At 44.8% G+C, this 20,511-nt stretch overlaps 1 protein-coding gene across 1 annotated transcript in view; it reads right to left on the bottom strand.

Annotated features, from left to right (window-relative positions):
• PAPPA (pappalysin 1) overlaps positions 1 to 20,511 on the bottom strand; it is a 224,054-nt gene that overhangs the window by 136,779 nt on the left and 66,764 nt on the right. Inside the window, 2 exon segments of the mRNA XM_037059146.1 lie at positions 8,296 to 8,794; positions 16,175 to 16,296. Of these exon segments, the coding sequence (XP_036915041.1) occupies positions 8,296 to 8,794; positions 16,175 to 16,296 (621 nt within the window).

Genomic DNA, 20,511 nt, shown 5'->3' with positions numbered 1-20,511 from the left:
CCTGGCCTTCTCTCAAACACCACCTTTTCCCAGAGGTTCTTACTGACTCTTTAACATTAGTGACAAGCTCCTAGCCCATGTACTTCTTTTATCCTAACATCTTTCCCACTGTTTTGTTACTATCTGTGGGCTTCTTACATTAATTAGAGGAAGGTCCTACAGGGCTGGGTAGGGCTCCCTTACCGCCCGGGATATTATCTTTACTCCCCAGCACAAGGCCTGTTACAAAGATAGTGTTAAATGCCTGCTGAATGAATGGAAGACTGATTTACATCATCTTGTCTAATCTTTTCACTGTAGGGATGAGAAAATTGAGGCCCAAAGATGGAAGACCTTCCTGTAAAATTCTCTATTGTCCTTTTGATTCTCTAGTGATTACTAATCTGTCTTACAGGTTAAAAGAAAGGCCTCAAATATACCAGATATCATCTGTATTATCGTGGATTTCTGCCTGCTTACTGACCTGCCCCAGAGTTTCCGTATTCATTCGTTCACACATGCATTATTTACCTCCATCCACTGGCTGTCTGACCTTGCATGAGAAGCCGGATAATGTGGCAAATACCACCTAGTGCCCACCCCTAGTCAAAATGCCACTGAACCGGAAAAATGCACCAACACTTTCTAAAACTGTCACGGAGGGAGAGCTTGATAAGCCCTACGAGGGAGAATCTACGTCAGGGAGGAGCTCTGAGAGACCCACGGTGCCTGGAAGGCTTTAGCTCACTGTCCAGACTTACTGCCAATGGGACATGAAACCTGCTCCCTGCACCCTGACAGAATCAGACACACTCGGTGATCTGAACCTAACATCTGCTCTGGGAATGCCCTTCAGAGTCAGCTACCTCTGCTTTCAGGTTCCAGAGCTCTGGGGAATCAGGCCCACAGATGGACAGTCGCAGACCAAGGACACAGCACAGTTTCCCATCAGCCCTGGGATTCAGGCGTCCTGATCCAGGGCCAGCATTTTGGTGGGTTTCCTCTTCCCCCCCCCTTTAATTCAGCTACAGAGATTAAAGTGCAATTATCTTTTAGTCCTTCTAATCCAACACCGAACCATAGCAACTCCAGTTAGAGGTGAACGGGAAATGTTTTCATGTGTGTGTCTGTGTACGTCCACATGTTAGCCTTTTGCACATACTCTCCAGCCTGGCCCTGGCCAAGAATAAGTCTAATGAAAAACCAAGCACAAAGAATCATAGACATTTAAATATCTTCAGAGCTGCCCAGACCGCACCATGTTCTCGCAGGTCTATTATCTCATTAGTTGTTCAGGACACCCCTGGCGCAACTGTATGGCCAGGAATCATCACCCACCCAGGAGCTGAGGCTCAGACTGCCAACGAGGCCTGGTCAGGGTCACACAGCAGGGCAGTTGTGTGCTGGCCTGGGAATCGGATCTCCTGATTCAGAACTCAGCATCTCCAAAGTAAATGCCTGAGACTTCTGTTTTAACAGACACAATGTAAACCCACTAAGACCCATGCTAAGGATTCTCACCACCTCTGAGCACAGACTGAATGGATTGTGTGCACCTGTCTTGCCAGCGTGCCTGGTGTGAGATAAATCCCTCCATTCTTCCCACCTCTGTAATTACTCTGACGGATATCATTTTCCTTCTCTTTCCTATTCCTTTGTTTTCTTAAAAATCAGGCATTGGGGCCTCACAGCCAAGTCCAGTCCAATCTACTTGCCCCCAGTGCGAACAGCAAAAGAAGAAGCAGGTGACATCCATGATACCTCTGCAGCCTGATTTTACTAACTCACTGTTTTCCAAAGAAACCCTTGGACAGCCCTTGAATCAGAAATGAAACCAAGGTCTATTTCTCCATTACAGGAAGTAACATTTCCCTCATTCTCACTTCTCAGACCAGAAATGGGAGTCACTGGGCAGCCTCCCATATATCGCCAAGTCCTTTGAAACAGACCTCCCATTCATCCACTTTTCCATGCAAATAATCATAATCTCCGGTTTGGACTTTATCAAAAAAACCCCGTGGGGACTCTCTCACTGTTCCCCAATCCTTTCTTCACAGAGTGCGTGGAGCAATTTGATCACAACACAAATCGGATTGGCTTAGTCCCCTGTTTCCCAACTCCATAAAAAGGGCCACTTCCCCTTCCTATAAAGAGTGATTACACTCCACATAACCTCTCATACTGACAACCGTTAGTTTATATTTATATTTTTATTTAGAGTATTTTTCAGTTCAGCTTTCCCATCCAATGATAAGATTCAGAATTACAGTGCCAGATGGGTCCTAAGGACTTGTTACTGAATGAATGAATGAATGAATGAATGAATGAATGAATGAATTTATCAACAGAGTCCTAGGCTCACCATTTCACTCCTGTGGGTCTTCTTCAACATCTGTAGAAGAGACAATGCAATGGCCCACTTGCTACAAAGTTCAGTAGTGCATCAGCCTGATACACAGAAATTTTTAAGATAAGAGCTTTCAGTGGTGCTGGCACCAAATGGATGCTTCATACTTTCAGAATCGTGAAGGTGCCTGCAGACAGTCAGCACTTTTGTTGCTGCTGCAGAATCCAGAGATCTGTTGATTTTACGAAACCCTCTTGTTTACCCTAATGTTCTCGGAACCCGTATTTCATTCTGAGAGGTAGTTGGCCCCAGACTGATGAGAGGGAGTCGCAGGTGGGTGATGCCCAGCTTCCAGAAATAGAGTAAGATTGTGCTGACACCATGCCCTGCTGGCCTGGGCCAGGAACAGAAGCATGCACGCTGGGCCTGGAGAAACAGGTCTCACTCCTGATGCTGCTCCCCTGTCCTGGTGGGAAGAACATGGCACCCAGGCTACACCACGTTGAGAAGGCCCTGCCCGGGAGGAGGTCTACCCTGCAGGATGCACTTCAGCCACAGGATACCGGACGCCATGCTGGTCTGACAGCGTCCATACTTCATAAAGACTCTTGTTCCTCATCTACTTCAGTGTTCACAAAACAAGTGAGAAATGTGTTACCTTCTGTGTGTTTAGTGTAGCACTTCTTGAAAACCATACAAGCTAGTTTTGACATCTACTTGCTCCATCCATCGAGATGCCACAACGTTCTCTGCCCGTCCTTGACCAAATGGTCGACTGTGCTCTACAGTTTGCCAGGCACATCCTTTGGGGTCAGGCAAGACATCAGACTGGACTCTGGCCTCTAATAACTAGGGGACTTAAGTGAATGGCATCTGTTTGAGTCTTAGCTTCCCCACCTAAAAATAAGGCACCCTGGTATATAGACCTAATGGCTAGGCGTATGAAAGATACAGGGCATCATTGGGGGAGGGATCCAAAAAAATTTTTATTTATAAAAAATTATGCATTTACTCTTATATGTTTAAACTTCAGTCACCTTAAAAAATACCCTCCATTTGAGGCAATATACCTATTGAGACATTTTTTCCACCGCTCAAAACAGTTTTTGAACTCGTCCATTTTGGTGTCTTTTAGCACTTCTGCTGCTTTTTATTTCACCTCTCCCACATCAGCAAAATGTTTCCCTGTGAGGGCTTTTTTCATCCAGGAAACAGCAACAAAAAAAGTCACTCAGAGAAAGACCGGGTGAATAGGGAGGGCAAGGCACAGGGGATCAAGCTGTTTTTGGTTAAAAACTGCTGAACACTCAGCGTGGTGTGGGCAGGTGAGCTCATAAATCACCCATCATGAAATGGGCAAACACGTTAAAGAGTCTCCAAAAAAAAATTTCACTGAAGCTGAATTCGGTCTCTTACAACAACGCCAGCTACTACACTCACACAGATGGGTTCCTAGAACACTCACCTAGTGGGGGAAGCCTGTACCACAAGAAGATAATTCCAGTTTCGGGGGGAATCCCCCCTTCTATATGAAGTATTCACTACATGATAGCTATTATTAGCAGTCAAGTTAGAGTTCCTAGTAGAGGATGCTCCTAGCTGATGGGAAGGTGGTTAACACAATGACCAAATTTAGGCTCCCAACTGAGGGCAGAACCCTGGCTGGTTTTGTGACCTCTTTTGTCTTCAGAATGTGGCGTGTTCCCCGGCACAGAAAGCACGCATGCTAAATATAAATGATCACCCAGAGTAACTTCATAAACGATAGCACCTTCTGGACTACCTGCTTCACCCTAGATTCCAGTATCACTGATAGATACGCAAGAAGGCTGACATTAAAATCCCAATTTACCGAATGGCAAAGCTGAGGTATTAAGAGATTAACAACCAAACATAAATGAAAGATACTAGAAGTCCCAGAAGAGGAAGTGTAAATAGCCAGTAAATAATTGAAAGATGGTCACTCAAGATGTTCAGTCACACACACACACACACATACACACACACACAAAATGGCTTCATTTTGTCAGGTCTTTACTTCTTAGAGAAATCCAGAGATTCCATACTGACTTAAGCAGCATGGTGCCCAGAGAAGAAGCAAGTCAAGTTGACAGTCAAGTTGAAAAACAGAATCTTCCCAGCCACACGCATAAAGACCTGTCTGTGTAACTCATGTTGCTGGGTTCCAAGACTGGGTCACAGGAACTGACTGTGGGCTAGAGGCCTGTGAGTTGTAAGCTTGTCATCCTCTTGATGTATCTTGAACTTTCACCAGCTTGGATGCATGTCTGAGTGCCAGAATTCTGCCTTTGCTTTATTACAACAGGCAGCGTTGTGGTTGAGAAGGTGGAATTTGGCATAAGACCTGGCTCTGTCATCACCAGCTATAGTAGGTTGGATGAGTAAATTTTCTGAGCTCTAGCTTTTTCTCTGAGCTTCACCTGCCTCATAAATATTTGTACGGCACTTAAAGCAGAGAGACTATTCAGTATGTGGTAGTTATAATTATATGGTTATTGTCCACACACTACACATTTCACTAGGGCATCCAGAACCAGTGAGGTCCACTCTGGATACTAATTCTTATAGACAATCTCTGCAGAGTTCCTTTTACTGAAAAAAAAAATGAGTGAATGGGTCACCTGTTACCTAAGAACAACATCTATCCACACAGAATTGTGTAACATGTTTTCCCCTCATTTTACACGTAAGGAAATTGAAGCCTAAATAAGTGACGCAATGTGTCTTAATGTCACATGGTGAGTTAGGAGCAGAGCTGGCCCTGGCCCCCTTTTCCTCTGCTAGTGTCACTTCTCATTCCATGAAGGGATTTCTACTTAAGGGACAGGCTCCACATTACTTCATCGCCCTGGCCAAAAGCAATCAGTCTCCTGGAGGCGTCCCTGGGGAAAGCACAGAAGCCTGTCCCTTCATCAATGTCATACCTTGGGAAACTATCTCCAGTATAGATAACGGAAAGAATAAATATTTTTGCTGAGAGAAAAAAAATGAAGAAAAAGGTCAAAGGGGATCATGTAATGGGTTGAGTCAGGGAGGAAAGAAACATGCATTTTTTCTCCCTCCTCTTTTTCTCCCAAACAGTCTTTATATAGAACTTGCATATGAGCCAATTTATTTGATATGGAAAAAATGTGAAAGCAGAAAAATAAACACACACACATACACACACAGAGGTATTTGTGTTGGAGTTCAGAACTTGAATTACTAAGAGATAAAGGAGCTGAAATGGTAGGTGGACTTGGAATGATATTTTACTTTGTTCAGTGTCTCAGAGAACATTCAGGTCAGGAAATCCAGTGCAGCCCAGCCCAGATCTCCAATAAATTCCTTGAGACTCAAGAAAGCAAAGAGAAAGGCCAGCGAATGCCTCCAGTCAGCCATTATGCTTGTCACACAGTAGGGACTAAACATTTGTGGAGGGAATGAAAGAACCAGTGGTGCACAAGAGCGTGGACCTGGATAGTGGTGGTTTTGGAAGCAAATTGGCACAGGACTAGGCATTTTTAGTAAGTCCTGATGGTCTTTAGCACTAAACTGTGAATGTCTACATGAAAGGGTCCAGGTCTGAGTCATCCCTCTAATCTCCACATCCCAGCACAGACTCTGGTGCACAGACTCCAGCACACAGAACATTCTCAATGCTTACTTGTAGATCCAATGAGTAGTTGTATGAGTGAAAGAGATCGTGTAGATTCCTGGGCCTTAGAGATCATTTAGAGCAGGGGCTATCAAACCTCAACCAAATCAGAGTCATCTGGAGAAGCCAGAGTTTCTGATTCAATCATCTGGGCTGGGGCCTAAGGACCTAGCTTCTAAGTACCGGCTCGATGTCAGTGCTGCTGGTTGTGGGCCATACTTTTGAGAATCTGATGTAAGCACAGTGGTTCTTAAACTTGCCTGCACATTATAATTACCTGGTGTAATTTTAAAAGTCTGTTGGTCAGGCCTTAGCCTTACCAGTTGAGTCAATACTGGGAGGGGAAGGAAGGGTTGAGAGGTTATGCAAGTTGAATGCAGGCAGTTTAAAAATGTCCCAAAGTTTCATCTTGTGTAACCAAGTTTGAGAACCACTAATCCAGGGCAACCTCCTCCTCATAGAGGAGGGCTCTGAAGACCAGAACAACTAACTGCTAATCACACAACAAGTCAGTGACTTAGCTGAAAACAGAACTCAGGTGTTTTTACTTTCTCAGTTTAACTCCCACCGTTCCACACTTATCAACCAATGCCAGCTCTCACAGGCTCATAACTTGAGGCAAAAAAAAAAAAATGAAAGCTGTGTTTGAACTGAGGTTTTAAGACATGTATTATTTATTACCTCCATTGTTTTATAAAGAAATTTTAAGTGGATGCATATTTATGAAACTTTACTCCTCTAGACAAGTTAGGAGATGGAAGAGCCAGGGTTATGGAATATTTTCAAGGCAAGACAATTCTTGAAATTTTAAGTACATTCTCAAACACAAACCAAGTGCTCCCTCTGAGTTCTTAAACAGATGTTCTTCATCTCAGAGTCAATGAATGGGCAAGGGTTTGCTTGTGATGTGCACATTAATTGCTGGCATGTAAAAGGAAGTGCTGGTAAAGTGTTTGAAAGTGGTTCTGTCTCTTAAAAAGATTAAAAGTTTCCTCCAGAACTTGGTTTCTATTAATGATTGGCTTAGTAAATATTTTCAAGTAGACAGAGCACAGATTGTGTCTTATATCATCTTAGAATCAAAGAAAGAGCCACAAAAGGCCCATAGAAACCATCGACTTCAACATTTTCATCGCACAGAAGAGGAAATTGAGGCTCAAAGAGATTGACTGATTTATCTAACATTAGTAAGTGGACCGGCTGGAATTAAACACAAGGCGTCTGACTCCTGAGCTATTGTTCTTTCCAAAACCCAAAGTACCGTATTCCCTACCAACATCCATTGCACACAATAAAAATTCAACAAATGTTTGGAGATTGACTTCATAGAGACCTGGCACCCAAATGAGGTGGCTAGGGCTCCCTCACTTAATAGGTTAAAGCAGAAGTTGGAATTACATCATTAACTGAACACTGGTTGAGTGCACTGGCGTAGGAGTCACCACCTCCTCGCTGTGTGATATCGGACACAAGACTTCACATCTCTACGCTGCAGTTGTTTTCTTTGTAAAATGAGAATAATAGGGCTGTGGATGCAGAGAGGATGAGACATGTAAAAGACATAAAGACCTTAGCCCATTGTTTGCCATATAGGAAAAGCACTAAAGACTTTATTATAACGCGGCCACCCTTATAAAACATAGATCCTGAGGATGGTTGAGGGAGGTGTACTAGAGAGGTGCTTTGGGACATACACATATATTAAGGAGGACCATTATGTCGTATGAAAGCACTGGGTATTGAAAGGCATCATGGAGATCCAATGGGTTTTCCCCTGTGTTTCAATTCAGAAAACAAATCAAGGACCCCTACTGGGGATATTCACCCTCAAGCAAAATTCTCATGAACATACCCAGGAGCACAGCCAATTCCCAGGCAACCTGCTATAACTTCACCTTCCTCTCACCCACTAAAGAAGCATTCAGGATACATAAATCTTCTTTAAGTTAACATTAAAAAGAAATCACTAGCCAAGTTTAATTATTCTACTTTCCTTAGTAATAAATGACTTCCCCACTGCTAATCTCATCCAACTGTTGGGAAAATTAAGTTACAGAAAGGTAGGGATGCTTAGTGTCACACATTACAGCCTTCTCCAACACCCAAGCCTCCTCGTTCGTTGTTCATTGCTCTTCCCACCGTATCAATTCTGTCTTGTTAAGACCATTCTCTATATAATGCCACATTATGAATCCCTACATGTGAGTCTGGCTGTGATGAAACTTCTTGGAGTCCCAGACTCAATGACCCTCCTTTTACCCCTCTACAGCCTACACACTTAGCCCTCTCCCTATCTAGAAAGTTCACTTACATGTCTGTGAATCTTCTGTTGAGATGCAGGAGGGAGGCCATGTCCACTTGGAGAGGAGGGTCCCGGACCACCTTGTACTGTACAGGCTTACACTCAAGGCAGAGTGGGCTGTCTGCAATGGAGGTCAACACGGCAGCATCGATCTCCAGGTGTTCATCCAACGTGTAGATCTGGATGCCATACACCTCCTCATTCACATCCCGGAGTTTGATGGTCAGTGGAATATCACAGAAGACGTTCTGAGGGCCCAGGGAGATGTTGTTCCCCGTAGTACTCAATAGTTTGATGTCATTGACAGCCCCACTAGAGTCCCAGTCAGTGGAGACAAAGGTCACCCAGATTGTCAGAGACTCAGGGACCAAAGGGTAACGGAATTCCAGTTCAAGGTAGCAGCCCTGTGGCTCAGGGCAAGCTGGAGGGACTGTGTGTTGGTTGACAGCTGAATTTGGGCTCCAGGTGCGGACACTGGACTTACAAGGCTGTTCAACATCTGGATGACCTACGGAGAAGAGATGAAGATATGAGTTTCTAAAACACGGATCTTCAGTTTGATCCTCGGAGTGTTCTGCAACTTTAGGAGAGGTTGGCTTGACTAGAACTCAGACAGAGGGGAAAAGAAAGGGAAGATGTTCAGTGTTTCAGTGAATTAGCTGTAAGCATGGTATCCAGCTCATCCGCACCACTATGACAGAGATCTTAAATGAATCACCATTCGGTCAATACTATATTCAAGTAAGTGTTCTACAATTGAGTTAGTGCCTAGAGTTTTCTTTCTCATCTCCCACATGATGGCTTCATGCCTAGGATGGAAAGAAGAAAGGGACAAATATTTGTCAAACACTTACTCTGTCCCATAAACTTGTTTAACTCTTGTAAGGACTCATTTTAGAGGTGAGGAAATATGGAGTGAAAGGACCCAAGTCTCACAACTTCAAGTGTGAAGGTCAGCGTTAGAAGCTGGTATTGTCTCTTACGGAAGTTCACACTCTTTGTTTGCACTATTAGATGCAGGAGCCACTGAAATACACTAGAATTCCCATGGTGTTGCCCTTGGTGTAACCTGCTTGTAACAACAGAAGGGCCAGGAACCTTCACCAAAGAAGAGGTGAGCGTGGATAGCTTCTGCCCCCTGGACTGAGGATTCTGGGAGGACACTGTCTAGAGCCATGAATGCCAGTGTGGGAAGGCAGCCCTGGAGCCATCTTATCTCGCCTCCTCCCCTTGTCTACATGAGGTCATACCATACCAAGCTTTGTCCAGTCTAACTCAGGATGGGGAGGGTTGGGTGAGGAGGGCCGAGAAGGAAGGCAGGGTTCTTCTGCTCTTTCCTCTTGGAGACAATGCCTCATTCCCGCTGACCTCAGACTACAGAGACTTCTGAATTTTTCTCCACTGAGATCATCAGTCCTAGACCCTCAGAGAGCTCTCTTCTTCACTGCTGAGAACAGTAATCAGGTCTCAGTGTAGTGATTAGCTCTAATTTGTTTAAGGGAGTCTAGCAAGAGATACAGATCAGATGGTAAGGGTAGGATGGAGGATCGTAAGGGGTTCTATCTGCCAGATTCTTTTCCTCTTTAGTATCAATGGTTGGTGGAGAGTGGGAGTGCTGGACATTGCTAAAGCAAAAGGGAAAAAGCAATATTTTTCAGAAAACGCTTTGTGATGCTGTTACAGAATAACAGAAATCACCACAATATAAAAACTACAAAGTCATTTGAGATGGAAAAGCTATTGCAGTGAACGCTGTAAATGCAACCAAACTCCTTGCCTCTGGCCACCAAGAGAGAAGAAGCCAAGTGGAGATGGAGAAGAGAAGAAAGAGGGGGACAAGAAAAACTGAACACATCAGCACATGGAGAGATGGACATAGCTTTAAGGTTCCGTCCACCCCTCCCTGGCTACGCTCATTCATCTGTTGCAGCAAATGCTGGCTAGAAGAGATCAGGAATTTCAGTCAAAGGCACTCCCCACCTGAGCTGAAGCCTTTCTTGCCATCTACTCTGCATCTCACTGAGTTCCTGACTCACCTGGCTGTGTGGTGTTGACACCCATGCACCTCTTATTCACTCAATAGGCTTTCCTGAGGATAGCATTTTAATATATATGAATCATGTTCACAGCCATTAACTCATTCATCCGCTTGACACTAACATCCTGCAGGATTGTTCTCATTTCTTGTCTCTGTTTTGTAGCTCTGTTTCACTCAATACCCTACAGCCATTGTCTGGTCCAAAGATAGTGAACATAGTGGGTTCTCAGTTCATATATGTTAAACAAAGAATCTTACGTCTTGTTAATATAAAGTTAAAGAAGTTAGTGCCCATGGAGTCCTGGAGCCTGCTGCATCATGGTAAGTGCCAGGTAAACACTCCACTCCCTCCATGGGCTTTCTCCTGGAACTGGTCAGGGCTGGAACAATCTTTCTTTTTCTTGGGGGAAACGACTGTCAGTGGTGGGAAGCTGCAGGAGAGCAGTGATGACAAATCCGTTTGGCTCATGCTTTCTCCCTGGTTTCTTGTTATTCAATAGAGGGGCCAAATGCTTTCTGAAGGACAGGACGGTAAGCCTGGTCATTGTGCTCCAGTAAGTAAAACAGAAATAGAAATCTTAACAAGGTTCGTTACCAGAGACAAGCATTTAGGTGTAAAAAAAGAACCTCAGGTATCACAGAGTTCAACCTACCACCAAAGCAGCAATTTCTTTAATAGTATCGGGCTGCACCAACCGACCATCCTCTATGTGCCTGGAGCAGTGCAAAGTATGTTACATGCTTTGGCTCTTGTCCTCCTGGCAATAAGTATGTGGTGCAGGTCTTACAACACTCGTTTTCAAGAAGAGGAAACCGAGACTCCGATGGTTAAGTAATTCCCTGATGGGGAGTAGAGTATTATGTGATACTGTTGGTCCAGGCAGCGTGCCAGGCTTTGAAGCCCTGAAAGCTGGGTTAAAATATCAGCTACCCAGCCTCACATTGTGCCACCTACTGTAATAGCATCGCCCAGGGTCGCTTTAACACTCAAATGGGATGAAATATTTAGTAGATGCATACACATCTCTTAGTTCTGTTCTCAAAAGTAAGGAGGAATTCACAAGGAAAAGCTTGTGAGGAGGTGGCATTCCAACAAAGAGAACAGTGGATAGAGAATGTCCGCTCCGATGAGTATGGTTTTGAGAGCAAAGGGACAGCAGCGAGTGATAAGGCTGGAAAATTAAAGAGCACCCGGTTATGAAGGGTCTTGTGTGTCACTTTAAGGGGATGGACTTTATATTGAGAGAGATGAGGAGCTACCAGAGAATTTTAATCAAACAAGTGAAGGTTGTCACTTAGAATAAGCATTGTTTAAAGATGTAGATACTATTTATCCATTTGTCCGTCCATCCATCCATCCATCCATCCATCTATCCATGCCTTCAGAGCATAATTATTGAGTGCCTGGTTTATGTCCAGGGTTGACTAGGCCCAGAGAAAACAGGTTTCTAAAGACATGGTCTCTGCCCTCACGAAGCTTCTAGTCTGGTGAATCCAGTTAGGAGACTTTTGTACTGAATCAGACAATGTACAGACAAGTCTTGGGAGAAGAGAATATCAGGAGAAGAGGAAACATCAGGGTTACTCCTAAGGAGAAAAATAGGCACAGGTAGGAAGCTGATTAAATGTATGGTGGTGAGGTAGGGAGAAAGGCTGAGAAAAGGAGAGAAATTGAGGAATGAAGAAAGGAATGGAAAAATACAGGGGAGGGGGAGGGAGAAAAGTGCAAAGGTACTGTTACTTCACTGTCCATAAATATCCTTCTACACATGCGGCAACTGGAGGAAAAGTCACATGTTTCTATAAGCTGTCCACTAGGAATGAGGCCAAATATGTGTGTAAAATATATTTATACATACTTATGCTGATTTAAATGTACATTTATGAAGGTCTATACAGACATCTATTATATAGTTATGTGTATATACATTGCAGCTGTTGACACAAATATAGTTATGAAAACTCGGAGCCAAGTTTCTTCCAGATGAATACTTCAGCACACCTGAAATATTCTAGGCAGTAAACAGGGGAAAGACTCACACAAAGAAGAAAATAATAGGAAATAGCACCATGTGTTAATCTCTCACGGAAAACCCAATGCTTGTAACGTTTTAGATGCTTGCATAAGTGATCTTCATTGGGATTTGAGCCAGTCAGATCTAGCCATTTAAGTACTGGGCTACAAATGTAGTGTGCCAGGGAATACCTCAGAAAAAAAATTATCTATGAAACATAGTTTTTCCTAAAGAGATAGGAAAGTGGGTTTCTTTGGATTACAACCACTTCCTGTGGACAAAGGTAAGAATCCCTGGCACTGCCTTTAACTGAAGTTCATGGAATGGAGTTAACAAAACATTATGGGCATTCAATAAATATGTTAAATGAAGAATCTTCGATCTTGTAAAAATATGGAGTCAAAATAAAGAAGTCGCAAGTGCTTGGAATATTAGAGCTAGACAGGGCATTCATTCTGTGGATACGACGCTCTCTTCGGAGAAGCAAAGTGAGTCCCTCAAGGGCACAGAGCACATTGATGGACAGGCTGGAGCCAAGATCAGACCCCTTTATCCACCCCAGCCCCGCGCTCTTTCACCAACCCCAAAGATACCTCTGGCAGTGCTCACAGACTGGAGAGTTTTATGTTAGCTTGGGAAGTCCAAAAACTTAAACACGCAAAGATAAATAGGATGAAAATGAGTTGAGAAATAAATTGCAGAGTTTGGCTCATGGAAGAGTTTATTTCTTCAAGGATATTAAAAAGAGTCTGAGCCAAAGGGATCACAGAGCCGGTAATAGGATGCTCTAAAAAAAGAATTGCGTCTTTCCCTGGCCCTCGTGCACTAAATTTACACACCCTGAAGGGGAACCCGGGGCTGCTGGGCTTCCTTGGAGGCCTGGGTCAGCCCAGACAACCAGGGCGCTAGGCACTTCCAGTTAATTCATTTCTGCACAGCACGCTTTCGGAGGGTCAGGGACAAACCAGGAACAGACGTAACCCATCAGCAGTTGGGCTGAATGGAGGTGTGGGCAGATGTTTGGAAACTGTTTCATTCACACAAGCAGTAGAACAAACCGAGATGATTTTACCCAGAGGAGGCTCAGGGGAGAGTCCTGCTGATCCTACCTTCCAACTGTCTCTCAATTCCTTTGACTCCTCTCCTTTCCCACTGCCACAGACCTCATCCAGGCCACCAGAATACCTGTCCTGGATGCCTGCAATGGCCATGTGGGCGTTCCCTTTCCTCCAGCATGCTCCGTGCCGCCCCGCTCTCTTCTCCACAGAGCAACCCAAGCAACCTTTACATCAGTATGCACATCGCACTGAATCCCAGAGCCCTGCCGAGGCACGTGGTGTCTCTGCACAGCCCTCGGTGGAAACCCAAACCATTCCTCGTCTGGTTGTTCCACATCCCACCCAGTCCAACCTCTCCGCACCCCACACCTTGCTCTTCATGCTCCAATCCACGTAAGCTCCTCTAGGATTACTGAAGAGCCTTTGTTTCGGTGGGTGGTATCTATTAGTAGTTACCACATCATAAATTGAAACGGAGAAGCTTTATAATACGAGCACACATAAGCATGTGTTCCATAGGTTGTCAGAGTCGTAATGACATCATATTTCGTGGCGCTACTGAAAAGCTCTACTATACTCTCAGGAGAAAATGATAGTGAGAAAGGTAAATCAGGCCATGGTATTATTATGAAAATAATTTTAGACTTTGAGGACACCCTACAATGTCTCCAGCAACCTCATAAGCCTCCAGGTCACACTGAGCAAACCAGTACTCTAAGCATATGAAATGCCTTTTGAATTCTCAAATGCACCCTACTCGCTGGTGTGGTGACAGTTTCCAGAAAGCCTGAGTCTCCCATGCTGGGGGAGGTCGCCTCCTTTTTGGGCCCACGGCGCTCCATACTTCTTTTAGCACAGGCCTCACCACACCGAAGGGTGGTCGTCCATGCCCAGCTCGGACTCTCCCGTTATGGTCAGCTCAGCCTTGCCTGTGCATCCAGCACAATGCCTGGCACACAGTTCCCACGGTGGTCACAGATGAAACTGGCTCACTCTCTGCAAGTCCATAAAGTGCTGTCCCGTAAGAGATACACACTTTGTTCTGTGAGAACCCAACACGAGTCGGGTTTTGGGGGAAGGAACATCACAATTGCAGGTTTCAGGAAGGACTTTCTAACAAATGGAGCTAGAACAGGAAGGCCAAGAAATATGCGAGCTGGTGCTCGGGGAGCCTCCATGAGGGACGGAGGGCACTGGGGGCTTCCGGCACCCGGTGAGAACTGGAACTGGATGACCCCAAGCATCCCGTCCAAGGCTGACGGCCTGTGATTCTGCAGGGCTGAACTGAGGATTTCTCCAGACACCCGCCTCGCTTCACATTCCAGATGGGCTTGTTTAGAGTTCCTGACTCTCATTTTTATTTTAAGCTGCTTTGGAAGATGAAGTATGGTGTTGTCATCTTTCTCCTTCACTTGCCTCTCTGATCCCTCTGTTGTGCTTTATTCTATCTCTGGCTTTTTCTTTTCAACCTTCTTTCTAAAAATATAGAGGAAAACAGAGGAGTTCTCACTGAACCTCAAGGAGGAGTCAGACTCTGTCCCCTCTGAGGGACTGGCGTCCTCACCCAGGGATGGCTGGCCTGAGCTGACCTGCACAGGAGCAAAAGCGACTGATGGGGCGGGGGCGTGGGTTCTAAATGTGTGTGTATGAGGGAGAGCGAGGCAGAAGCCTGCGAAGAAAATGTGGGCTCTCTATCAGCCTGGCTTGAGGCACTAGATCTGAGTCCTAAGGCAAGAGACACTGCAGAAGGAAACTGAATAGGCGTTCTCCAAGTTCCAAGCAGCCCTGCTTCAGGGCCACAGCGCAGCGAATCCCTGGGCAGAAGGCACTCTCCTAATTTCCACAGAAAACCAAGTGAATCTGGCAGTGACCGAGACTGTAAGAGAACGCAGAGGTCTGGTCCCCGGGATGCTTGGGAGACTCCCTCTGAGCCCACAACAGTGGCAATTATGCAGAGCTTCCCTCAAGGCTCTTGCAGATAAACGGATCCCAAAAGGAAGGGCACATGACAGAAACTGGAAGGAAAAAAGTTATGACATGCGGTAATGCCCTGGGTATTCCCAGAAATAGCTAAAGAACAACCAAAGGCCTAGTGATGTCTTGAAGCCCCCAAATTTGTGTATTGATTCTAAGGTGACCTTGTTCATACCTATAGCCTTTTAGGGTCTGGGAGTATTCAGAAACACACATACATGCTGTGTCTTTGTCAGGTATATGGCCTTGGCAGTCATTTAATATCCCAGTGCTTTCGTTTCCTCATACGCAAAGTGGGATGATATACTCAGGACAGTGCAGATACTCAAGAGACACGTGCTGAATGAAGGCACGAACACTGGCCTTGATGTTGGGCCAAGGGTGCAAACTCTCAGCTGTAAGATGAAAAGGTTCAGGGGTTCTAATCTGCAGAACCGTGATCTAGTTAGCAACACTGTACTTCTGCTAAAAGTAGCTTGAAAACGTTCTCACACACAAAAAGGCAATTATGTGAGTGGTGCCTGTGTTAACGCACCTTATTGTGGTGATCGCTTTGTAATAGATACACATATCAAATAATCATGTTGTATATACCTTAAACTGACACAATGTTACATGTCACTTATATTTCAATAAAGCTGGAGAGAAGAACAAAAAATTAAAAATATGGGCCTTGCAGCACAATCTTAAGATTGAATGAGATGGTGTCTGGAAAAGACCATCGAAATCATAAAGCTCCAGGTGTGTCAGAAGAGTTGTTCTCCACATCCCCAACCTGTACATCAGCTTCTGGGCTGGCTTACCTTCTGCCTCCCGGGGACTCCAGTGTCCTGATGGGCCACAGGGCATTGGGGAAGAGGCGTTGAAGGCGTACTGCACCAGGATTCTCCCTTCCAGGCAAAGGTCACATGCTGATCCCAATTCTCTAGGAGGCCAAGGAAAGAAGGAAAATGCACTGACTTAGGAATAGTTGAAAGAGCCCCTGACTCCACCTGGCTGAAGGCAACAGGGCAGAGGGCACAACTATGCTGTTACCCCTTTTCTCCCAATGCATGGCAAAGCTTCCAGAACATGACAAACAGAAATTCCTCCCCACTGCCCATCAAGGACCTTGTTGGGACCTAATTAGCTTCCATTCTAATGGTGAATACACTTGTCTAACTTTAAGCATCACCAAATCAACAAGCCAAAGACTCACTACCTGCAGAACCTTAATTTCGCCCACCATTCAAACCTCCATTGAGAATTTGGTGTGGGGTTGTGAGAATTTCTGTTGCCCCATTGGACCTCAAATTTTATTCACTTACCAATATTTAGCAGGTACCTACCACGTGCCAGGCACCCTCCTGCATCCCAGGCATTAAATAAGAAGAAGGATTGGTTTAGTTCCTCCATCTGAAAATATGTGGGCTAAACTAGAAGATGCCTAAAGAACCTTCCAGCCCTGACATTCTGGAGATGGATGAGGCACTCCTCGATTTAACAGTCAAAAGCAGTTTCCATGCGTAGTAACACTTGATCTCCTTCATTTTAGCAGCTTTCCGAGGGCTGAGCCAATCCCTCAGAGGGACCAGCCTCTGAAGTGGAATATTTTGGTGGCTTCCCCTACCACCTACTGTCTTTCATGTCTGGATCCAAACTCCCTCTGGCCACAACAGCCTCGGGGATCCTTCTTGTTTTCCAGACTTGGCATGCATTTCGGAGGCAGTTGCTGGGAGGAAAAAGGGATGAGCTCATGCATTAGCATGGACCCAGAACTCCCCAAATCTGAGCGACCACTGCAGAGGTACTGGAAAGGGAAGAAAGCGGCCAAGAAATGTGCCAGCCCAGCCCATGTTTCTCAAAATGCTACGATCCTGCCAATAGTTCTTTCATCATTTCTAGAAGAAGGTCCCGCCTCTGGCTTCCTGCAAGGACACAATGGGGGAGCCCTGTCTCAAGCCTTAGGACTTTCCTTCCTTTCACAGGGCAGCTGTGTAGCCCCGTGAGACCACAGGGTAAGGCAGAGCGAGTCTGTGGGCATCACAGCTTGCTGGTCCTCCCCATTCCTCCTTCACATGGCTGCCAGGGAGCTCACCCCCAAACCTGAATCTGAGCAAGCCATGCCCCTGCTTAGCTGCTTATATGGTGGCAACATGTGTAGATGGATGGATGGATGGATGGAAGGATACATAGTAGCCACTCACACATGCTGCTGAGATTAAGGGTGAACCTAATTTAGACCCTCAAATTTCAGATTTTACACTCTCAGCTTCATCATCATAAATATAAAACCATATATAAATAGAAAGTTTAAAAAGCACACTATATTCAGAGATAGGAGAGTGATTAAATAACCTAAGGTAAATCAGCTCAATGGAATGGTAAGAAATTATCAGAAAAATATTTATAAAGATTATGAAATGTCATAAAAAATATAAGCCATAATATTAAGTGAAAAAGGCATATCCAAAACTGAATCTATAGCCATCCTGTCAATGCTGTTCAAATAAATTTAATGTGATAAAATATTATTGGAAGTAATTTCCAGGTGGGGGAACATGGAATGATCCCCCACCCATATTTTTATTCCTTCTAGTTTTCTGAAATTTCTCTACATTTTGAACATGTATGAGTTACTATTGGGCTAGCAATAACAACAATTATATGAATATATTTATAGGCCAAAAGTAGGGACTAAAGAGAGAGACTTCCTCAGCACCACTATGGAGGGCAGAGTTCCGTCACAGCGACCAGAATGCACGCATAGCAGTTCTGAGTCACAAGAACGGCTTCATGATGCGAATGAGATTACAAATGTCCTGAAATGGAACCAGGAACCACACTGACCTTAATGGCCATTGAGTCTTTCTCTCTATTTCTTTAAATTTTGTTTGGATTGTACGCATATTCATAGTCGCCTGCGCACCTCACTGGGTTCTTGACACACCCTAGGTTTCCAATAAACACTTTGACGGGTGAATAAACCACGACACACCTGAGAGCCATGTGCGCCTTGCTTTTTCAGAGCTCTACAAAGTGTATTCCCCCATATTCCATCATTGATTCAAATGTCTGCTCATCGTTTCAGATGTACATTCAATGGGTAGTCTTTGCACAGGCTTTGGTGGCTAGTGCTATCCAAGTATTAGACATTGATCGTCCAAGGGTGAGTAAATTAGATCTGATGTCCCCATTTTACAGATTAGAAAACAAATAAGGTTCATTGCGCACAAAGTAATTATGCCAAGGCCATAGCCCGGAAAGGCACGCAATCTGTGTGGCCTTTACCGAAATCAGGCCGCATCCTACTCATCAAGGGAGTGTATAAGCTGCGTTTCTTACCTTGGGCATTTATTTGACTTTCATGGGCACTTATATCTACACACACACACACACACACATTGAAATCACAGGAATACGGGATACTAATGTGCGGAGAGACCCTCTTTCTGACCTGGGTACCATGAGAGTCGATGTTTAAGCTCCAAGTCTATGCTGTCCAAAACAGCAACCATCAGCTACCTGTGGCCATTTAAACTTAAACCAATCCAAGTTTAGTAAATTTAGAAACCCACTTTCTCAGTCACATCGGTCACCATTTCAGGTGCTCCACAGCCAGAGTTGGCTAATGGCTACCCTACTGACCATGCAGATAGAGAATATTTCCATTATTGCAGAAAAGTCCTGTTGGACAGTGATTTGCTAAGGCATCCACCGTATCTAATGACTTAACTTCTCTCCTGTGCATCTAGAATGGCACTAGTTATGCTCCATCCTCGGGACAATTCTCTGTATTCTGGGATTTGGGAGCAGAACTTGACAGCAAAAGGCTGGAACCTTTTGGCTTGCAGTACAGTACAGAACAGAGCAGAGCACAGGCTGAGGAAGGGGCAGGGAGCAAGGTTGCCAAGGTTTCAGACCCAGGGCTGTTGGTTCCCAGTTCAGTGCTTTTTCCAACACATCACAGCCCGACTGTTCAGTTAACTGAAACCATCCAGTCCACACATGTTTGCAGGGCATATAAAAAGAAAGGAGTTAGAAAAGCCAGGGGTGGCCTTGAATTATTTATTCAGTTGCCCATGTGTGAGGACACAGGCTGTGGGAGGATCTGAATGTGTTTTTTTAAGGAAAACCCTTGTATTCTCTGGGACCACAGATGTGCAGAACAGCAGGAGGACGTGAGGATGGCCAGGGGCGAGAGGTTGGCATTGATGGATGTCGTGGAAAGCATCAGAGATTCTGCATGGAAAGAACAATTTCAAGTAGCCAAACAGCTCTGGAAAACTCCGTACCACAAAGGAGCTAATATTGTTTGAACACACAGTGTGTGTGTGCTGGGCAGAGCACAGATGTCATCTTATCGAGCCCCCCTGAAAAGCCAGGTGAAACGGGCACAATCAGCACGTTTCTACAGAGGACTCAGGGTCAGACAGGATCTGAGAGGTGACAGCCTTGCTCTAGTTCCCAGGGACCCGGAGTGGGGAAGCCAAGAACCGGACACACACAGCCTGACATCAATGCTTCTGTGCTTCGAACTAAGCCAAATGGCACAAGTATCAACTCTGTGTGTAGGGGAGAGTGATATACATAGTTTCATTTCTTTACGACAATTTATTAAACTTGCGGACCTGCTTCCTTTAGCCATAGACTATGATCTCCGTAGCTGTGAACCCTAATTAGACATGTTTCTAAAATGTCAGTTTTAATTTAACATATGATAACTCCATTATGAAATCTCAGACTGAACAGAATAGCTATTGTACAAGCCCCAACTACCAACTGACTATCGGTTATTAAAAACATATTGATTGAAGCTAAGGGCACTATGTAAGAGAGGCATATCTCATTACACAACAATTAACCCTCCCATAGGTTTCCAACAATCAGCTGGTATTTATTTAATGGACAATAACTGCTTTATGGAATACAAATTGAATGCATACACAGGAAGCTTCATTTACAAAACTTCCATTTTTAAGTGGAACTGAGGCCAAGCTTGACCAAAAGTCTGATACTTCTCATTGCCACAGAAAAAATAAATAAATCTATGGGCTGCTGGAAAGGCTGCTCTGAAGTGTCACATGAAGTTTCCCAAACCCAGCGCTGAGCCCCCAGCGAGGGCGGCTGGGGCAGGGGAAGGAGGTTTCTACAGGGGGCT

This window comes from Sturnira hondurensis, unplaced genomic scaffold (genome assembly GCF_014824575.4).
Source record: "Sturnira hondurensis isolate 20B ecotype Veracruz unplaced genomic scaffold, ASM1482457v3 Scaffold0010448, whole genome shotgun sequence".
NCBI classification, from domain to species: domain Eukaryota; kingdom Metazoa; phylum Chordata; class Mammalia; order Chiroptera; family Phyllostomidae; genus Sturnira; species Sturnira hondurensis.
Note: the sequence above shows the minus strand (reverse complement) of the source record. Positions and strands in the feature narration are given on the sequence as shown.